The sequence below is a fragment of the Aristolochia californica genome, unplaced genomic scaffold, assembly GCF_029961685.1.
Source record: "Aristolochia californica isolate CCGP_79_NKW_82.1479 unplaced genomic scaffold, dmAriCali1.0.hap1 SCAF_14, whole genome shotgun sequence".
Lineage (NCBI taxonomy): Eukaryota > Viridiplantae > Streptophyta > Magnoliopsida > Piperales > Aristolochiaceae > Aristolochia > Aristolochia californica.
Window position 1 is genome coordinate 22,372,522 of NW_027181815.1, and position 17,746 is coordinate 22,390,267.

The 17,746-nt window shown below is 40.6% G+C and overlaps 1 protein-coding gene across 2 annotated transcripts; it reads right to left on the reverse strand.

Moving 5' to 3' along the window:
- Nucleotides 1-457: 457 nt before the first annotated feature.
- On the reverse strand, nucleotides 458-17,505 carry LOC137949881 (zinc finger CCCH domain-containing protein 5). Of its 2 annotated transcripts, none has more exons than XM_068796114.1 (9): nucleotides 17,123-17,505; nucleotides 15,846-15,995; nucleotides 14,984-15,121; nucleotides 14,643-14,801; nucleotides 5,724-5,816; nucleotides 3,428-3,544; nucleotides 2,740-2,814; nucleotides 2,269-2,492; nucleotides 458-1,512 (listed from the first exon to the last, which is right to left on the reverse strand). In XM_068796114.1, exons 1-9 carry the CDS (start codon nucleotides 17,453-17,455, stop codon nucleotides 822-824), a joined length of 1,980 nt encoding a protein of 659 aa, XP_068652215.1. In that variant the 5' UTR covers nucleotides 17,456-17,505; the 3' UTR covers nucleotides 458-821. The 2 variants fall into 2 exon arrangements, with proteins under 2 accessions (XP_068652215.1, XP_068652214.1); XM_068796113.1 differs by having other exon boundaries at nucleotides 15,846-16,004.
- Nucleotides 17,506-17,746: the final 241 nt, after the last annotated feature.

Here is a 17,746-nt window from a genome sequence, read left to right on the forward strand (position 1 = left end):
CAAATTCATATTGTTTTCTAACTTATCTTGGTTAAAAAATCTTACCGAGAAAATTATATAATTTTCTTGATAAGAATTTTTAACAAAAAAAGTGTTTTAAAAAAATATGAGACACTAATGGTCCTTAGAAACATATTCCTACAAACACATGTTTTTCCAACATTTCCTGAAATAGTTACTAACAAGGCCTAATTAAAATAACTTTTTTTTAAAAGTTCATAAATAGTTTGATCCATTTCCTCTAAGTAATGTGAATGTTCTATCACCATTTTGATCACCTTTTCTTTAGAAATAACATTCCTCCTATCTTTCCTTGTGCGTTTGGAATATACTTTCTTAAATATCATGTTTCAGTTTAAATAACTATTTTGTAACTGAGATTCTTCGCCATTTAAGATTCAGCCATCATTCTTTTTAAAGGAAGATTCAGAAAGTAAAAGGGGAAGAGGAGCAGGACTTTATAGTTGCAAAAACTGCTTTGATTCCATTAATATTGCAAATACCAAAAAAGGAAACTAGAAAAGAAATGTACACCATAGTCAAAGAACCTCTCTACTTGCGCCTTCCCTGATGAATTCTCTCCTTCTGGACCGATATGAATACTGATACTAGGATCCACTCCTTGATCGGCTTTTTTATGACCTCCTCTCAAGTTTTTTCGTTTTTTCTGCACCGAATCACTACTACCATCACCATTCTTCTGTTCTTTCCTTCCGCTATCATGTCTTTTAGGACCACCACTAGAATGGCGACTCCTGTAATGCTCAGAATTAGACCCATTTCTGTTTTGACCACAATAATATGCAATGGGAGTGCGGCTCTCATGATCGTCTCTTCCTCCCTGAATGATCACTGCGATAGGTTCTGATATCATCAGAAGAATTCCCATCTTCAGAAACATCTCGCCCACCATATTTTTCATGATTACAAAAGCCATACTTCCCTGAAGATCTCTCATCCCCACCATGAAAATGCATCCTTGTGTGCCTTCTAGTTGATCGTGTCTCACTGCTCAAATGAGTATAATTTAGGTTGTGGTTTTCATCGGAGTACTCGCTGCTAGAGAAGTCAGAATGATCCTCATAGTATCTTTCACGGCCTTCTTTCTTAACCTTAACGGGAGAAACTGCCTCATTTCTTGTGCTGCTCAAGTGCCACCTTGAAGAACTTCCATACCGGTTCTCATCTCCATCAAAGATTTTTTTGTCCAAATTACAATAAGGAGCTCTATATTTTTCACTACATTGATGCTCTCCAGAAATATCTGTCAGTTCTGTTTCATTTGCACCTTGATCATCATGATGGAATCTACTCCTTCCACTGGATCTATGATGAGCAGAATCATGTTTTTTACCAGACTTTTTGCGTTCATCAGGAGAGAATGTTGTCCTTGCCTGGCTTGTTGAGTATGATCTTCTTTTTGAACGATGATTCCCTTGGGACCTGTAGTCATTGGAGTTCTCCCTGCTGGATCCATTATCTTCACAATATCTAGATCCTCTAGAGCTTGACCTGCCATATCTTATTACAAGTTAACCAAGATGAAAGGAATCTGCCTAAAGGCAGGTTTTGCAGTAAATCAGGCTGCCATGCTGACTAATTCAAGTTAAAGAGAATTGATATCTAGTGTTTGGACCATAACATAAGAGATCTAATAACACAACAAGAATAGTCTCCTTTCAAGTTGTGGTGTGAAAAGATGCTTTAGAAGCCTGCAGAATCTGAATGTTGACGAAGGCATCCATCAAATGGACCAAATTTAGATGACTAATTGAGCAAAAAGTTCTCAAGAATAAAAATCTCAGATGGGAATCAACAACTTACAACTTGAGGAATATAAAGGCTACTTATCTATTTAGCTAAATGAGCAAAATTTAAGAGTTCATGCAGTATCAGTAGATTTAGGAATTTCAGATTAAGATTTCTGTTCAGTTTTATTTGTTTCCATTTTATTTCAATAAAGTTAACCTTATTTATGTCAGGTCCAGGGATCATACAGGTTTACTTTTAATGCTTTACCATAGTAAGATATAACGGCCTATAAGGAAAAGAATCGCAGTGCATTACTCTCAGGGACAGACCTACAACTTTGTGTGTGTATGGGTGTGTGGGCATGTGCGCGCGTGCACGTGTATGCGTGTCTGTTGGGGGCTCAGCTGGCTTCTAAACACACAACAGAAAGGGTTGCATTTTAATTGTAAATTATCAGGGTTTGGGGTTTTCAAACATTTCAAAGAACATAGAGAATTCTAATAGCTATTGGCATACCTGCCCTTATCGAGCTTATGCTTCTTGCTTGCAGTCTTGTTTGCATCCCCTTTTCTGGCTTCCACAAGCTTATCATACTGAGACTCGTCCAAAGTGCCAAACAAGGCAACCATCTTTTTCGTCCAGTACATAGGGGGCGGGTTATCACAATCAGCCCATTCATAATCTCCTCCAGGATTTCGGAAACAGTGTAGGAAGTTGCAAGCAGTCCCACGTGAACAGGTCTGAAATGTGAGTGTGTGAGAGGCAGAGAGAGACCACAAATTATGCATTAGGAGAACCCAAAGACGACAGTAAAAGACACAAAACAACAAAGAAATGAACTAACTTTCCAGCAGAAACACAGGGCATGCAGAATTATTTGTTTTACCTTATAACTTTTTTTTGTTAAAATAGTGCTGAATTATATTAAAAGGTTCAAATGAGCAAAATTTCTAGGAGGGGGGACCGTCCCAAAGAAAATCATTTTACCTTATATCTTGACTTCATGTATTCACCACATATAGCAACCTTCCATCTGCTAACACCTACAAACTCACAAATTATCTGCAGACACAAACAAGAAAGATGAAAAAACTTATAGACAGTTCAATTTTGTTAAAGTTAGGTCCAGGTCTATCCCCAAATGACTGCCAAAATTAGGTCTTTCCCCAACAAAATAACTGACTTTTCCTGATACTAATCCACATGGGATTACTCCCACTCATATTCTCCATCAGGTCTATATTACTCACGTAGACAACAGGCCTGAGAGGTGAGCAATACAAATGGGATAAAAATTAAATGGGACACAAATTGATCCCAACAAGGCAGACTTTCCAATCTAATACCATATTAAAGTTGGGTTCAAGTCGATCCTAAAATGACTAGCTGAAGTTAAGAGGTCTTCCCCCCAAATTACAATAATGTCATTCGTAAATAGAAAATAGAATATAAAATGATGCTCACTAATAACTATAAAATGTCCTAGGAAGCCACATAAAGGTGAAAACCACAGACACAAACCTAAACAAAAGAAAGATAGAGCAAAGCACACGCTAAAGTTGTTGAAACAAATGAAATAATTGACAAAAACAATAACAAAAAGCCTAATCAGAGATAGGATGGCATCATGGAGTAAACCCAGAACTTCCAATTAAAAATGTATAACAAAAAGTACCTGTTTGCCAGCAAAGTAGCGACCATTTACTGTACTATAAGCGAGCACAGCTGATTCCGGTGACTTATAGTGCACATACACATTTCCACGCAAATGTGATGACCCATTACAACATACCTGAATAGGAAAATCAGATCCATGCCTCCTGTTATTAATAATGTCCATTTTCTTCTTTGTCAGTTCACCATTGACTCAGCAATAAGTGTAGGTTTACAACCTAAATTCCAACCAATTGCATGCCTAGGTTTGGATTAAACAAATTTGTTAACGGTTGCATTGTATCCCCATATCATCAATTGAAGATTCCAATATAGTAGTTATGAAAGTAGAAAGAGGAAGCTATGAACACCTCGTAACTGATCCAGAACACATGAGACAGAAGAATACCTGGTGCTTCTAGCAACTCATAAGAAAAGTTGATGAATAGAATTTTTTAACATAAAGTAGATGAATAAAAGGAAAAAGGTGTATAAACCTATGTCCACCAAAGCTAGGTACACCAATTTTATTTAACCATCAAATTTGAATTGAATCACTTAAAACTTGAGTCATTCTTATACTACATTCACTTCCTATCCCATTGCATTAATGATTGATGCTCATTTTAGATTTCTCTTGTTTTTCCCAATTTTTAATGACAAATAGAGATACGAGAATTGTCGTAAATTTAATGAAATAAATGGCATTAATTACTTTTCTAATGCAGAAAAAGTTAGGGTCCAGCCAAGATTGGCTAGACTTGAGTCCGGCCTCATTTACCTCAATAAATAAAATTTGTGAGTCGAGATTTTTTTTTTTCCTAGAATGATGGACACACATGCACCTGAAATTCCACATATGCCCTATGACACTTAAACCAAAAGCTGACACATCATGAACACAGAAGAATACCAGTGTCCACTTCCATTTAGCCACATCGTTCCAGATATGTAGAAAAAAAGATGGAGTAGACAATCTTTTTTTTTGTCTTTTTCTAAAATACTGGACATGCAATAGCAATACCCCGGTCGTTCTAGATATGTAGAAAAAAAGATGTAGTACACCTTTCTTTTTGTCTTTTTTTAATTTTTTTTTTTATGAAATGTGATTTTATTAAGAGAACAAAAAGGGAGCTAACTACTGACAACAAGAGATTGCAAGGAGGCTTCTTGCTTAGCTAAAGCATCAGCCACAGAATTTGCTGATCTCGGAATGAGAGGCCAAAAACAATAAAAAAGATTGACAATATTCAAAATTCCAAAAAAGGCATCCCAATGGCGCCACGGAGATGAGGAGGCATTCTCGCACCAGCCGATCACCACCTTAGAGTCTCCCTCGATCAAGAGCGGCCCGGAGCAATGATCACGAAAAACACGAAGCCCATTAAGAAGACTTTGAAGCTCAACCATCATGGAGTCCGCAATACCGAGAGGCCCGGAGAAGGATGTCTTTTTCTAAGATACTGGACATGCAATTGCAACACCAATAAAATTTGTGAATCTATAGAAAGTATTTGAGAGGTTCAACATAGACAAGTGCAACCCAGTTTACAATCCTATGGTTCCTGGATTCAAGCTCATGAAAAATGGAGATGGAGCGAGGATAGACAATACTTTCTATAAGCAAATTGTGGGAAATCTTATGTATTTGACTGTCACTCGTCCAGATGTTATGTTTGTGGTGAGTTTCATCAGTAGATTCATGGATTGCCCTACTGAACATCATTTCCAAGCAGCAAAGAGGATATTAAGGTATTTGAAAGGTACACACATGCACCAGAAATTCCACATATGCCCTGTGACACTTAAACCAAAAGCTGACAGATCATGAACACAGAAGAATACCAACGTCCACTTCAATTCAGCCACGTCGTTCCAGATATGTAGAAAAAAAGATGTAGAAGACAATCCTTTTTTTTTTTTTTTGTCTTTTTCTAAGATAATGGACATGCAATAGCAATACCCCGGTCGTTCCAGATATGTAGAAAAAAAGATGTAGTACACAATCCTTTTTTTTTTTTGTCTTTTTCTAAGATACTGGACATCCCCCCCCACCCTTCTTCAAAGTAATCAGTTAGAAAAAGGAGGAATCCATTGTAGATGTCCAAAAAAAAAATTCTGGAAAATGTGACTCTCAAGCCAATTTTTATGCCGAAAGCTTTATGAGGTCAGAACATGACAATCTCAATTAAAGGAAGCATCTGGTCACTTAGTTTACTGAGAAGAATGATTAATACATTTACCTCACAAACTTGAAGATGGCTGCGTTTAAATACTTTCTCGTATATAGAAAGAAAAAGGAAAGGCATTAAACAAACCTTGAAATTAACAATCTCCCCAAACTTCAAGAATTCCGTATGTACATCTTCATAGAACTCCTCATAACATCGCTCTATCTCTTCATCTGTGTACTGAAAGGATAGAAATATTGGTTAAAAGTTAATCCTAAAAGGCATGCCAATTAACACCATTTAAAAATTAGAAATCCAAATTAAAAGTTTCCACATAATGTTGCTTGAGCAAAACCCAGTACACATGAGACATCAAATAATAGCTGCAATAAAATGTCAACTGCAGGAATCCCTGCGAGATACATCCAATAGCTGTCAGCATGATAATTTACTTAAACTTTACATCTCTATCAAGAATCAACACTTCGCAATTTTTAATAATAGTTGTGCTTTTAGTATGTTTAAGAATTCCATATGATTCCAGTAATACACATGATGCTTGCACCTAAGTGGAGATCATTCATACTTTTGTTATCTTAGAAGGACATGCATCCAATTACCACAAAAAAAAAAAAAAGCCCAATTGTTAACAACAGGCCTTTTATCTTCAACCATTAAGATGATGCATTATGTCATTTCCCATATCAAATGTATCAACACCAAATCCTTCATTGTGTGTTTTAGAAGATATAAAATGTGTTTACATAGGTTTCTAGGAAAGTGTTGATGATGGAACCCATCAGAGAGAAGAGACGTACCCACTAGCCTTCAAGGGTCTAGGTCTTCCCAATTCCAGAATTCAGTTCTGCCCCCCTTCCTTTCCTTTCCCTCTCCTTATTCCATTGCTGCTAGTACCATGCTTAACGAACTGTCCTTGGAAGGACAGTGGTGCTAAAGTCCAGTGGTTCCCATCTGTGGGACCCGAGGCTTTTCCCATGCTCTCTTTTGGGCCGTTGATTTCCATTTTACCCTTTCATGTATAAACCCTATCAAGGGTCTATCACCTCCCCCCCCCCCCCCCCCCCCCCCCTCTTGAGAGCCACCTTGTCCTCAAGGTGGAAGGAAGGAAACTGAGAGATAATGGTGTCATATGACTCGGGTGGATGCCCAGGAAGATGGCGGGTGTCAAGTACTTGGCTGGGTGGACTGAAAGGTTGAGATCATCAGTGAGGCAGACAGGTAATGACTGAGATTTATGAGGGTGGGGGGTGGATTTTGGCATGGGTGGGGAGGTCTAATTTGTAGGTGAGAAGACCTACTTTTTCCAGCACCTGGTAGGGACCAGAGTAACGTGGACTGAGCTGCACATTGGGCTTAGATGCCAAGGATGGGCATCAGTCCATGGGTGGTATGCTGAGCTTTTACAGAGTTCCGTGCCGGAGAGTGACAAGAGTTCCGTCCAAAAATGGCTGGTGAAGACCTTGTCTTTGTCAAACACTATGGATCGTGGAAAAACATGTAGACGAACAACCTCTTTGGCAAAAAGGGCAGCAACTTGTTTGGCCGTATAGGGGTGATTGAGGGGAAGAAAATGACCATATTTCGTTAGTCAATCCACCACTACAAAAATAGTGTCGTAGCCTCGAGCTCTCAAAAGTCTTCCTAGGAAATCAAGGGAGATGTCTTCCCACACCTGGAGGGGGGATTGGAAGTGGTTGGAAAAACCCTGCTGAGGAGAGATTGTTGTATTTGCTTCTTTAGCATATTTCATGAGAGTCCATATACTGTTGTACATCTTTTTTAAGATCCGACCAATGCAGCATGCTGGCTAATTTCTTATATGTGCGGGGATACCTGGAATGGCCACAGGAGGGAGAGGAGTGGAACTCCTTGAGTAACCGTGGAATGCATGCTGCTGAGGGAGGAAGGACTAGGTGGTTTTTTTGTTAATTTTTTCATAGATCTTTACATCGAGGAGCAATACAACCGGTCTCTTTTGCACCAACTCCACCACCACCGCATCACCAGCCAGGATGTTGATTGGCTTGAACTCTCCTTTACCCCCATTGAAATTGGTGCCTCCTTCATCGCCCTGCTTCCAAAAAAGATCAACATTGAGCATCCCCGGGACTTCAGGCCTATAAGTCTCACCACCAACACCTACAAGGTCATCGCGTGTGTCTTGGCTAAACGCCTTCACACTGCTCTCCAGCAAGTTATCCATCCCTTCATCAAAGGCCGAAACATCCTCGACTCTACAATGGCATCACACGAGCTTCTCGATTCCTTCAAGCAGACCAACCTCCCATGAATTGTCATTAAGCTGGACTTCGAAAAAGCGTTTGATCATCTTTTTGGTCAAATGGATTTTGGTACTCGCTGGCAGTTTTGGATGTGCAACTATATCTCCACTGTTTCTTACTCCTTATTGGTAAACAGCAAATCATGTGGGCACTTCAGTGGATCCCGTGGGATTAGATAGGGTGATCAATTGTCTCCCTTTCATTTCACCATCATTGTTGAGTACCTCTCAACTATGGACCGACATGCCAAAAACACTGTTTGGCTCAACCCCAACCAGGACATTCCCATTCTCCAATATGTCGATGACACCTTCCTTTTTGGTGAAGGTACAATGGATCAAGTCACTCACCTAAAGGCCTTGCTAAATTTCTTCGAACTCTCCTCCGGCCCAAAAGTGAGTTGGGCCAAGTCCTCCATCTCTAGTTTCAACGTGGATCAGAATGCTCTTGTTGTCATGGTTGACTATCTCGGCTGCAAAATCGCCAACCTCCCCAGCACCTACCTTGGGTTACCCCTAATGTTCGGCACTCTGACCAAGCACAGTTGGCCCTGTGATTCAACGATCTAAAGGTTGCATGGCCACCTGGCAGGGCAAGTTTCTTTCCAAGGCGAGCAGACTCACCCTCGTTAAGTCTTGCCTCCATGGTATTTCCAGTTATTTCCTTTCCCTTTTCCATTGCCTTGCCTTCGTCAAGAACCGGTTAGAATGCCTCAAGAGTCACTTTCTTTGGAGTAAATATCATCTTGTTAAGTGGTCTGACATTTGCCAACCTATGTACCTCGGTGGGTTTGGCATCAGAAACATGGCAAATACCAACTCCGCTTGCCTCATCAAATGGATCTGGCGATTCAACTTGTCTTTTGGTCTAAATTAGAGGGCCTTGGTCACTGCCAAAGCTGACAAGACGGTTGGTCGGTGGCTTGATGGTGGCTGTCATTATAAGTTGTCGCCTATCTGGCCAAAAAATCTCCCTCCTTCCCAAATTCTTAGAGGTTGTTAAGAGTTACCTAGGGAATGGACATCAAACTAAATTTTGGACGGATTGGTGGCTAGGCGACAAGCCATTGGACAAAAACTTCAGCGCCATCTCGAGCCTCTCCAGACTCCCCTCTGCTTCCATTGCGGACATCTGGTCTTGCTTTGGCAGATGGAAGCTACATCTCCACAGAGCCCTGAAGGATTTTGAGGCTTTGATGGCCGAACCTCCTCTCCAACCTGGTCAATGTTATCATCCGCAGCCATATCCCAGACACTTATTTGGACCCCTCGCCCAAAAGGTGCCTTCTTTGTGGCTTCTGCTTACAATCTATTGCAAGTGCTCAACACCTCTCAACGTCACCACTCTGTTGCTCTGGCCTGGTCCCTTCTTGATCCTCCTTGTGCCAACTTTTTCACCTGGTTTTCCTGGAAGAACAAAATCCTCACCTCCGATGCCTTGATCAGACAGGGAACTCATGTCCTAGACCCAACTTGTCCCTTCTGTCGCTGTACTCCAGAATTTGCCACCCATGTCTTACTCCATTGCCATTTTGCCCAAGCTAACCTCCTCAACAGAGTTGGTGTACACCCCACAGCAGGCCATCTATGATCCAATCCATCACCAACTCTCGGCTCCCTAAGCTTAGAAAAAAGCTCATGTCTAGTTGTGTGAGCCACATTCCTTGGGCGCTCTGTAAAGAGAGAAATAACCGGAAATTCCAATTCAAATCCTCTCCTATCAAGGTGCTTACTAAGCACATCACTGGCTAGGTCTCCGCCTGGATCCTCACAAAGAAAGAATTCCTTCACCTCAGCAGCTCTGATTTCCTTGGAAACTGGTGCCTGATTGTTGCCATGGCTGAACTCTCTCGTGCCCCAAAAATGGTAATGTGGTCCCCTCCCCCCCAGGTCACTTCAAGCTTAACTTTTGATGGCAATGCTTTTGGATGCCCTGGGCATGCTGAATTTGATGGAGTAATTCACGATGAAAATGGCAGCAACCTCCTCTCCTTCGCTAGTCCTGTGGGTATCTCTAATTCCACCGCCGCTGAGTTTGCTGGATTGCTCTAGGGCCTCAAGATCTTTTGGGACTGACTCTCTGGCGGTTTTTAATTGTTCGAAGGCAGATTGTGCTTATCCATCCCATGAGAAGGAGTCCTCGAGTAGACGAGTGAAGGGTGCTGCAATTTTCCCGTTGTCCTTCACAAACCTGCGATAATACCCTATGAGACCAAGGAATCCCCGCAAACTCTTCACATCTGAAGGTACTTCCCACTGGAGCATCCCCTCCACCTTGGAAGGGTCAACCAACACTCCACTGCCCGAAATTCGATGTCCCAAATAATCCCGTTTTGGCTTGCTGAAGGGGCACTTCTTATGGTTGAGTACCAAGTGATTGTCTGCTAATACCTTGAGAGTCTTCCTCAAATGGACCAAGCGAGCAACAAGGTCCGTGCTATAGACAAGAATATCACCGAAGAAGACAAGGATGAACTTACAGAGATACGGTTGGAAGATTCGATTCATCAAGGCTTGGAAGGTTGAAGGTGCATTGGTCAATCCGAACAGCATCATGAGGAATTCATAATGTCCTTCATGTGTCCGAAACGCCGTTTTGGGAATATCCTCCACCCGTACCCTAATTTGATGTTACCCTGACTTTAGGTCCAGCTTGGTAAATACCTTGGCTCCTCCCAACTCATCCAACAATTCTTTAATGTGGGGATGAGGACCTTATCTGGAAAAGTGATTTTTTTAGAGCCCGATAATCAACACAAAAGCACTATCCCCCATTTTTTTTTTAACTAGTAAGACTTTGTAATAGGGGTTGATGCTTGGTTGTATGATTCCGGTTGTAAGAATCTCTTTCACAATCCGTTATATTTCAGTTTTTTTATAGAATGGATATCTATTAGGTCGGAGGCACAGAGGCTGGCTATTTGCTTCCAGAGGAATCAAGTGGTCACACGGTCGAGCCGGAGGTAGCCCTATGGGGGGTCGGAAGATCTGGGGGAACTCTGCAAGGAGGTCTGATAGTGTTGTTGGCGATCCAGCTGAGGGCCGCTATTGTACTCCAGCAAACAACCTTGCCCTTCTTGGGCTATGATTTTGGTCATCACCTTCAAAGAGACTTCGACCGTGAACAATGATAGCTTACCTTGGAATTTTACCTTACGGCCATTAACCTAAACTTCATAGAGAGATTTCGCCAATTTAAACAAACATCTCCCAGCAGCTAGAGCTAAGCCTCGCCTAAGATGACCTCGGCACATTCAAAGGCAAAGAGATAGAAATATTGTTTAATCCTCACTCCTTGGATGTTCGATTCAAGGACAGGACAAATGTCGCCGCCATTGATACTATAGCCATCCACCACACTCACCGCAAAGGTGCGGCCTTGGATTACCAGCAACCCAACTCTTGAACCAAGGTAGTGCTGACGAAGTTGTGAGAGGCACCATTGTCTATCAAAACCACCACCTGTCTGTCGCCAATCATCCCACGCAGCTTCAATGTGCTATTAGTGGTCACGCCGCCCCTGAGGGCCTGCAGGGACAAGGTGGCGAGCTACTGATCATGTGGGTTTTCTTTCTTCTCGATTATCCCCTCCAATTCTTCCATCGTGTTGTCGTCATTGCCTTCTCAGACAACCAGCATCATGTTCAGCTAGCGCAATTGGCATCAATGGCCTAAGTGGAACTTTTCGTCGCATCTGAAGCCAAGGCCACGATCGCGCCTCTTCTGCGATTTTGCCTCTAAGAGATGGCGAAGGGCAAGAAATCGTCACAGCGGAGCTGGCAGGGTGGAAGCCGGCGGCTGCGCTTGTCGTGGAGGTCGCGACTACTACAGTTGGTGAGGTCCTTCCTCTTCCGCCCAAAGGGACGATCTGGGACAACGCTAGGATGATAATCTCAACACTGCGTCCCAACCCCACTTACCATCTCTCGCCCGAGTCGGCGCCATGTTGCGCTCGTCAATCCGTTGTGCTAGTTCCATGAGCTCAACGAGCGAACTCGGCGGGTTGGCTCGCAACTCAGCTCGAATTTCACCTCTTAAGCCCGTAACAAACACGCCCATCAATACCTCATCGGAGTCTTCCACAAGCGGCATCGGGTGCAGCTCAAAGCGCTCCCAGAACTCTGCCACCATTTCATCTTGTCGGAGCTTTAAGAAGGACTCATATAGTGTCCCGGACTGCAACGGCTTGAACCGGTGGAGGACGGCTGCCTTGAACTGCTCCCAGCTCGCCATGGGAGCTCTATGTTCCATCATTTGGAACCAGTTTAGGGCTCGACCATCCAAGCAGACGACCACAGCCGAGATCAGCTCCTCTTCTCTGATGTTGTTGACGAAAAAGTACTGCTCCGCCTAATGAAGCCAGTCGTATGGATCGTCTCCCGTGAACACTGGTAAGTCCAGCTCTTGATTCTTCTTTCTGCATTTTCCGACCCCGAAGCTTCAGCCCAAGTGTCGCAGACGGCTCAGTTGGCCGATGATTCTCCAATCGGCAACTTTCCTTGCTCATTCCCCATCTTCTCTATCCGGAATTCTAATAGGAGTCTCTTCCATCCCATTTTTCAGTCCCAAGACCTCCTTCTCCACCAATTCCATTCTCCCGTCCATTTTCGACTTCACCATGCCCGGGTTCAACCAGCTCTGTAACAAGATGATGAAACCCAATAAAGAGAAGAGACATACCTGCTAGCCTTCGAGGGTCTAGGTCCTCCCAATTCCAGAATTCGGTTGCCCCCTTCCATTCCTCCCCCCACTCCTTATTCCGTTGCTGCTGGTACTACACTCAACGAACTCTCCTTGGAAGGATAGTGGTGCTGGAGTCCAGGAGGCCTTTCCCATGCTCTCCTTTGGGCCAATGATTCCCATTTTACCCTTTCTTGTATAAACCCGAGTTATCAAGGGTCTATCAGTTTCTTATAGAATATTATTTCCAAGTGTGTAAAAGAAGTAGGGAGCATTAGTGTTTATTATCATTGTTTTATGATACAAATAGAATAAAAGAAGGAACATTAAAACATTCCCTTTCAGAATTTGAATGTGAGTTAATTTTTTTCCAGCTCTTTCTTCTCCTAAGTTGACTCTTTTCTTCATTGCATGTTCATACATTTTCACATGGTATCAGAATGATGGTCTTGAGATGGAGAAGAAGAAAATGATAGAGAAAAAGGGGAAGAAGAAGATAATAAGATAATTTTTCTTTCTCATTGTTGTTTCCCTGTCTCAACCCTCGTTTTTTCCTTGGAGTTTGCACCATCATAATACACTTTCAATATTCTAATTTATAAATAGACAAAAAGGTCTTTGAATCTAGTTTCCAACGGAAAAATTTTTTTTGGCAAACGGAGAAAGAATTTTGAATTTTGCATATGAATAAAGAAAGAAGAAAAAACATAAGATTTCTTCCGTTAGTTTCCTTTCCAATGTGAAGGCCCCGCTTGGTTGCAAAGAAACTGCAAGGAGAAATGAAATACGAGATTTTTAAGAAAAAATAAGATATTTGAAAGCAAGTATTCTCTCATTTTATCTTATTTTCTCTCGCTTCCTGACACACCAACAAGGTCCTACGGGTAGGTAGAGTAGTAAATCTTCATGGTATGTGCACAAAAATATTTGTGCCTCCCAATACAGTGCTTTTAAAGTAGCCAGAACACCTCTAAATTGCACATAATGAAGAAAGAGCGAAAAACCTAACAGCAGTTAGTGCTAGTAGAACTCTGCCAACATTGTACGTGATGAAGAACAAGAAAGAAGCCTAATGACTGTTAAGGACTTAATTTAGTTGAAAAGAAAAACTAATGAAGCACATAAACAGCAAATTTATCATAAAACATAAACCAAAAAAAGATTGTTCAATTCACACATAAATATGCTCATGATAAACTTCAAAATTACTCCACAAGAGCTCAAGTCCTATGTCACAAAAGCATGCATGAAGTATGAAGCAACACAATACCAATACAAGCAAAGATATTGGAAAACTAAGTGAGCCCATCTCAAGTCACAAATTGCATTGGATACAGAACAGATCTATAGCACTAGATAATCACCGCCACAACCAAGGCCAAGCACCTTGACTCTTCACCCATGCGAACCTTGAGATACACTTCTGATAAAAATATATGTCAAAGAACAAAAAAGAATTCTTTCATATAATCATCACGATGGTTTTAACAGAGAAGGAGCTAATAATAAAAGCATGTGTCAACACAACCACAAAGTGAAAACAGTTTGCATTATGCATTTAGATCATATGACAAGAAAGAGATCACTAAAGAACTCTATCTAGCTTGAACACAATCCTCTTTTCGATACATGGCTGGTCAAGTGTTTACTTGGTAGCAGTGACAAGGCATAGAACAAGAAGTTCAGGCTTCATTATTCACTGTTTCCTTTAAGAAATGAACAGATAAATACATGAATGTATGAAATGAGAAGCATATCCAACAAACCTGGTAAACATATGATAGAATTCTTCCTTAAGATAGCTAAACCTAGATGGATATGCTTTCAAAATTACTGATAATGCACAGTATATATTTTTAGATGTACACAATATATAAACATCAGAAACACTCGAGATCTAGCACAGTGCTTCAGAGATCATGCTGTTAATCTTGCACCTTAGGGAAACCATTTCAATTTGAAGCATAAGACTCCACTAGTGGAAGGCAGAATGTCTCAAAAAATAATAGACTTGAAAAGGCTAGAAAGAACGGAGTTTTTATCAGGATACAATGTGATCCACATTAAATGCCAATTTTACAGACCTCAAGCCCTTCATCTTGCTCAAAAGAGAGGCCAGGGCCGCTGTACATATTCTTGATTAGCAATGTGCAGGATTTATCAGGGTGTAAATGAACTCTGCTGCAGCGGGATCCAAAACGGCAAGCTCCAGTTTTAATGTGGAATGGACAATGAGCCTTGTCCTATGAAAGGAAAAATCAAAGCAACATACTTCAGAACAAATTATTTTTTCTCTTGTAAAAAAAATATAGAAGCACTTCCTTATCAAACTATCAAAAAAATACCCCAAAAGTTAAAAATTTTAAAATATAAAGACAAAAAGGCCAAACAATGCCATATGTTGATTAAGAAAACAGTAACTTACTTGTTCAGTTCCAAAATTGGGCACCTGCTGAGCAACATTGTCAAACACATGCTGTAAAGAAACTGAAGAAGCTTGACTATAAGCAGCAAATACTGCAGATTGTGGAGGAAGTGGGTTTGATGTAGGTCTGTCGTCATCCTGAATACAAATTAAGTCTTTTCAATTTTTCGTTTTTTTCCTTTGAATGTTGACAGCAGAAACACAATACCCCAACCCCCTGGTGATAATCAAGCCAAAGGCCCAACGCACACCTTTTTCAATTTTATAAACTTCCACTTTTTTTTCCCCGGTATAATTCTCAAATAGTGTTAGAAATTGATTTTTCAAAAACGAGTGCAGATCTTATTTCCAAACAGTTCAATCGCATATTAGACCAACTTATAAAAGGGCAATTGAGCTTCGCTCAGGTGTTTCTAGATCTTTTATTGTTGAAAGGGTGCCTCTACCCATTGGGGCTTGAAGACCTCCCTCTCCCCTTTTCATGTATCACACTTACACATCTTAATGACATTAAACATGATTTCAAAAAAAAAAAAAAAACAAGGGAGTTTGACTATTCCAACCTTTTCCCTCTTTAAAAAAAATGCACTATTTCCCAGACTACCACTATTTATAATACCGCTATTTTTCTATTTTATCATCCAAAAATTAAAAAAAAAAAACTAAGATGGATTGCACTCTTGAAACACAAAAGTTAAGAAAGGCAAAATATAAAGGAAAGAAACTTAAATGATTATATTTAAGTGTATCGACTAAATTAAAAAAAAAAAAAAAAGGTGCAACCTAAGTTATTTGGACTTGAGCCCATACTCCTGATTTTCTCCATAAAAAAAGCTCGACATTGGACAAAGCACAGTATTACCTCTTTTTTTGGTTGGTGATCAGCAAGTTTTTCAGTAACCTTCACTCTTTTCTTCTTAACAATTATCTCATTTCCCTGCCAGATAATTTCTGCTGGCCCCTCTTGCATGTATTCGTCACCATCATCTTCATCCCATTCATTCTCTCCCTCCTGGCAAAGCTACATCAAAAAGTCAAGACACAACCGATTGCAGGTAAATTATTTTAGAGGCCAATTACATAAGTGTCAAGCTCTCATGAAGCAACTCTGTGATATAACATGGATAGGATGGATTCAGAAAGTAGAAATCATATGAAATCCTTTGAAGAAGAATGAATGAACATACTAGCAGAACTTTCAATAATGGAGTAGAAGCATGTCAAGAGCAAGCATTATAAAAAACAGTAGATCCATGAAAAACAATCATGGTCCAGGAACTCCAATGAGAAACTATGAAGTCGAAATTCATACTGAAAAATCAAAGCATGCAATGCGGCTCATAGAATTTTGGAGATCAGCCAAAATCATTCATAAGGAAAAGAAGCCTCAGTGTATTATAGAAATTGATATACGACCAGAACAAAAAAGGAAGAAGATTGCATAGCTTTGGTAGCTTAAGTCTCAAACATAAAATGTCATAATCCATTCATCAAAAGCCTTTAAAATTTCAGAGTTCCACATAGGAAATAGTTAAACCACTACATATCAGTTGCCAACTTCATCAGGAATATGAATTAATAGAAAAACTTATTTTTCTTGACGAGTATTTAGAACATAATAAACTAGAGTATCTTCCACATGTCCTAGTGATAAAGAATCGAAGTTCAGATAGGTAACCAAACTCATGCTACAAGACCATCTGCAAGTTCCAGAGTTATTTTCCGAATGTAGGTTGTACATCCATGGCACCGCATGTCCTAGTTCTCACACTAAAAGGATAAACAATATAACCACATGGTAATTCAACAAATGAAGATCTACTTTATTTTCGAATGTGACCAAGTGTACTGGGTAAAAATGAAAGGAAGAAATAACTCATAATTGAAATATCGTGACATACTGATTACGTATTTAAACTGCAAGTTCTAAGGGAGAATCATTATAAATAAAAGCACTAATGCCCCCAAACCAAAGGAGCGAACTAAATAGCAGAGAACGTTCTTGAGTTACTTAGAACTAAACAACCAAGTCACATCAAGCTATGTATCAAACGACGCACTTAGATGAAAGTTGGGTATTAAGAACTGAGAGAGAGAGAGAGGGAGGGTCAAACTAATAACACAATTTAATGAGAAGACCTGATTTCTCGTAGATTCCTCTAGCAGTACCCTCTGATCATCCTCCTCTTGCTTCCTCTTCGCCGCCGCTTCGAGCCACGCTCTTTCTCGTTCTTCGAATTCTCTCAATTCTCTCTCCCGAATCTCTGCCTCTTCCTGCTGCTTCAACCTAATGCGATTCTGCTCCTCCGGATCGTTCAGACGCGCCTGTTCCTCTTCAATTGCTTTCACAGCAATTTGCGCCCGTAGTTGCTTTCGCTTCAGCTTTTTCGCGGCTTTCCGCTTCACTTTGCGTGTTTGGGTGTGGTTTGTGGTTTCTGCAGTTTCGTCCGGCACTGTTACAGGCTCCGCCATCTTTCATGAACTGGAAAACATCTAGAAGAACTCGCAGCACAAGAGACCGCTCTGATTTCGAAAGGAATTTCATGTGCTTGTTGTGGTACTTTTTTCTTTTTTCTAAAAGAAACTGCGACTGAATGTGATTTTTTTTTAATGAAGGATTATAATTAAGTTATTTAATTAAAATAATTATTTAATTAAGTTCTTCGTTTACTATTTAATGATGAAATAACTGCAGAGAAAACAGGATACGCGTGGCACGTCATTCGTCTCCTCGGCTGGCTTTGGTTGCAAACCCTGTTTGTT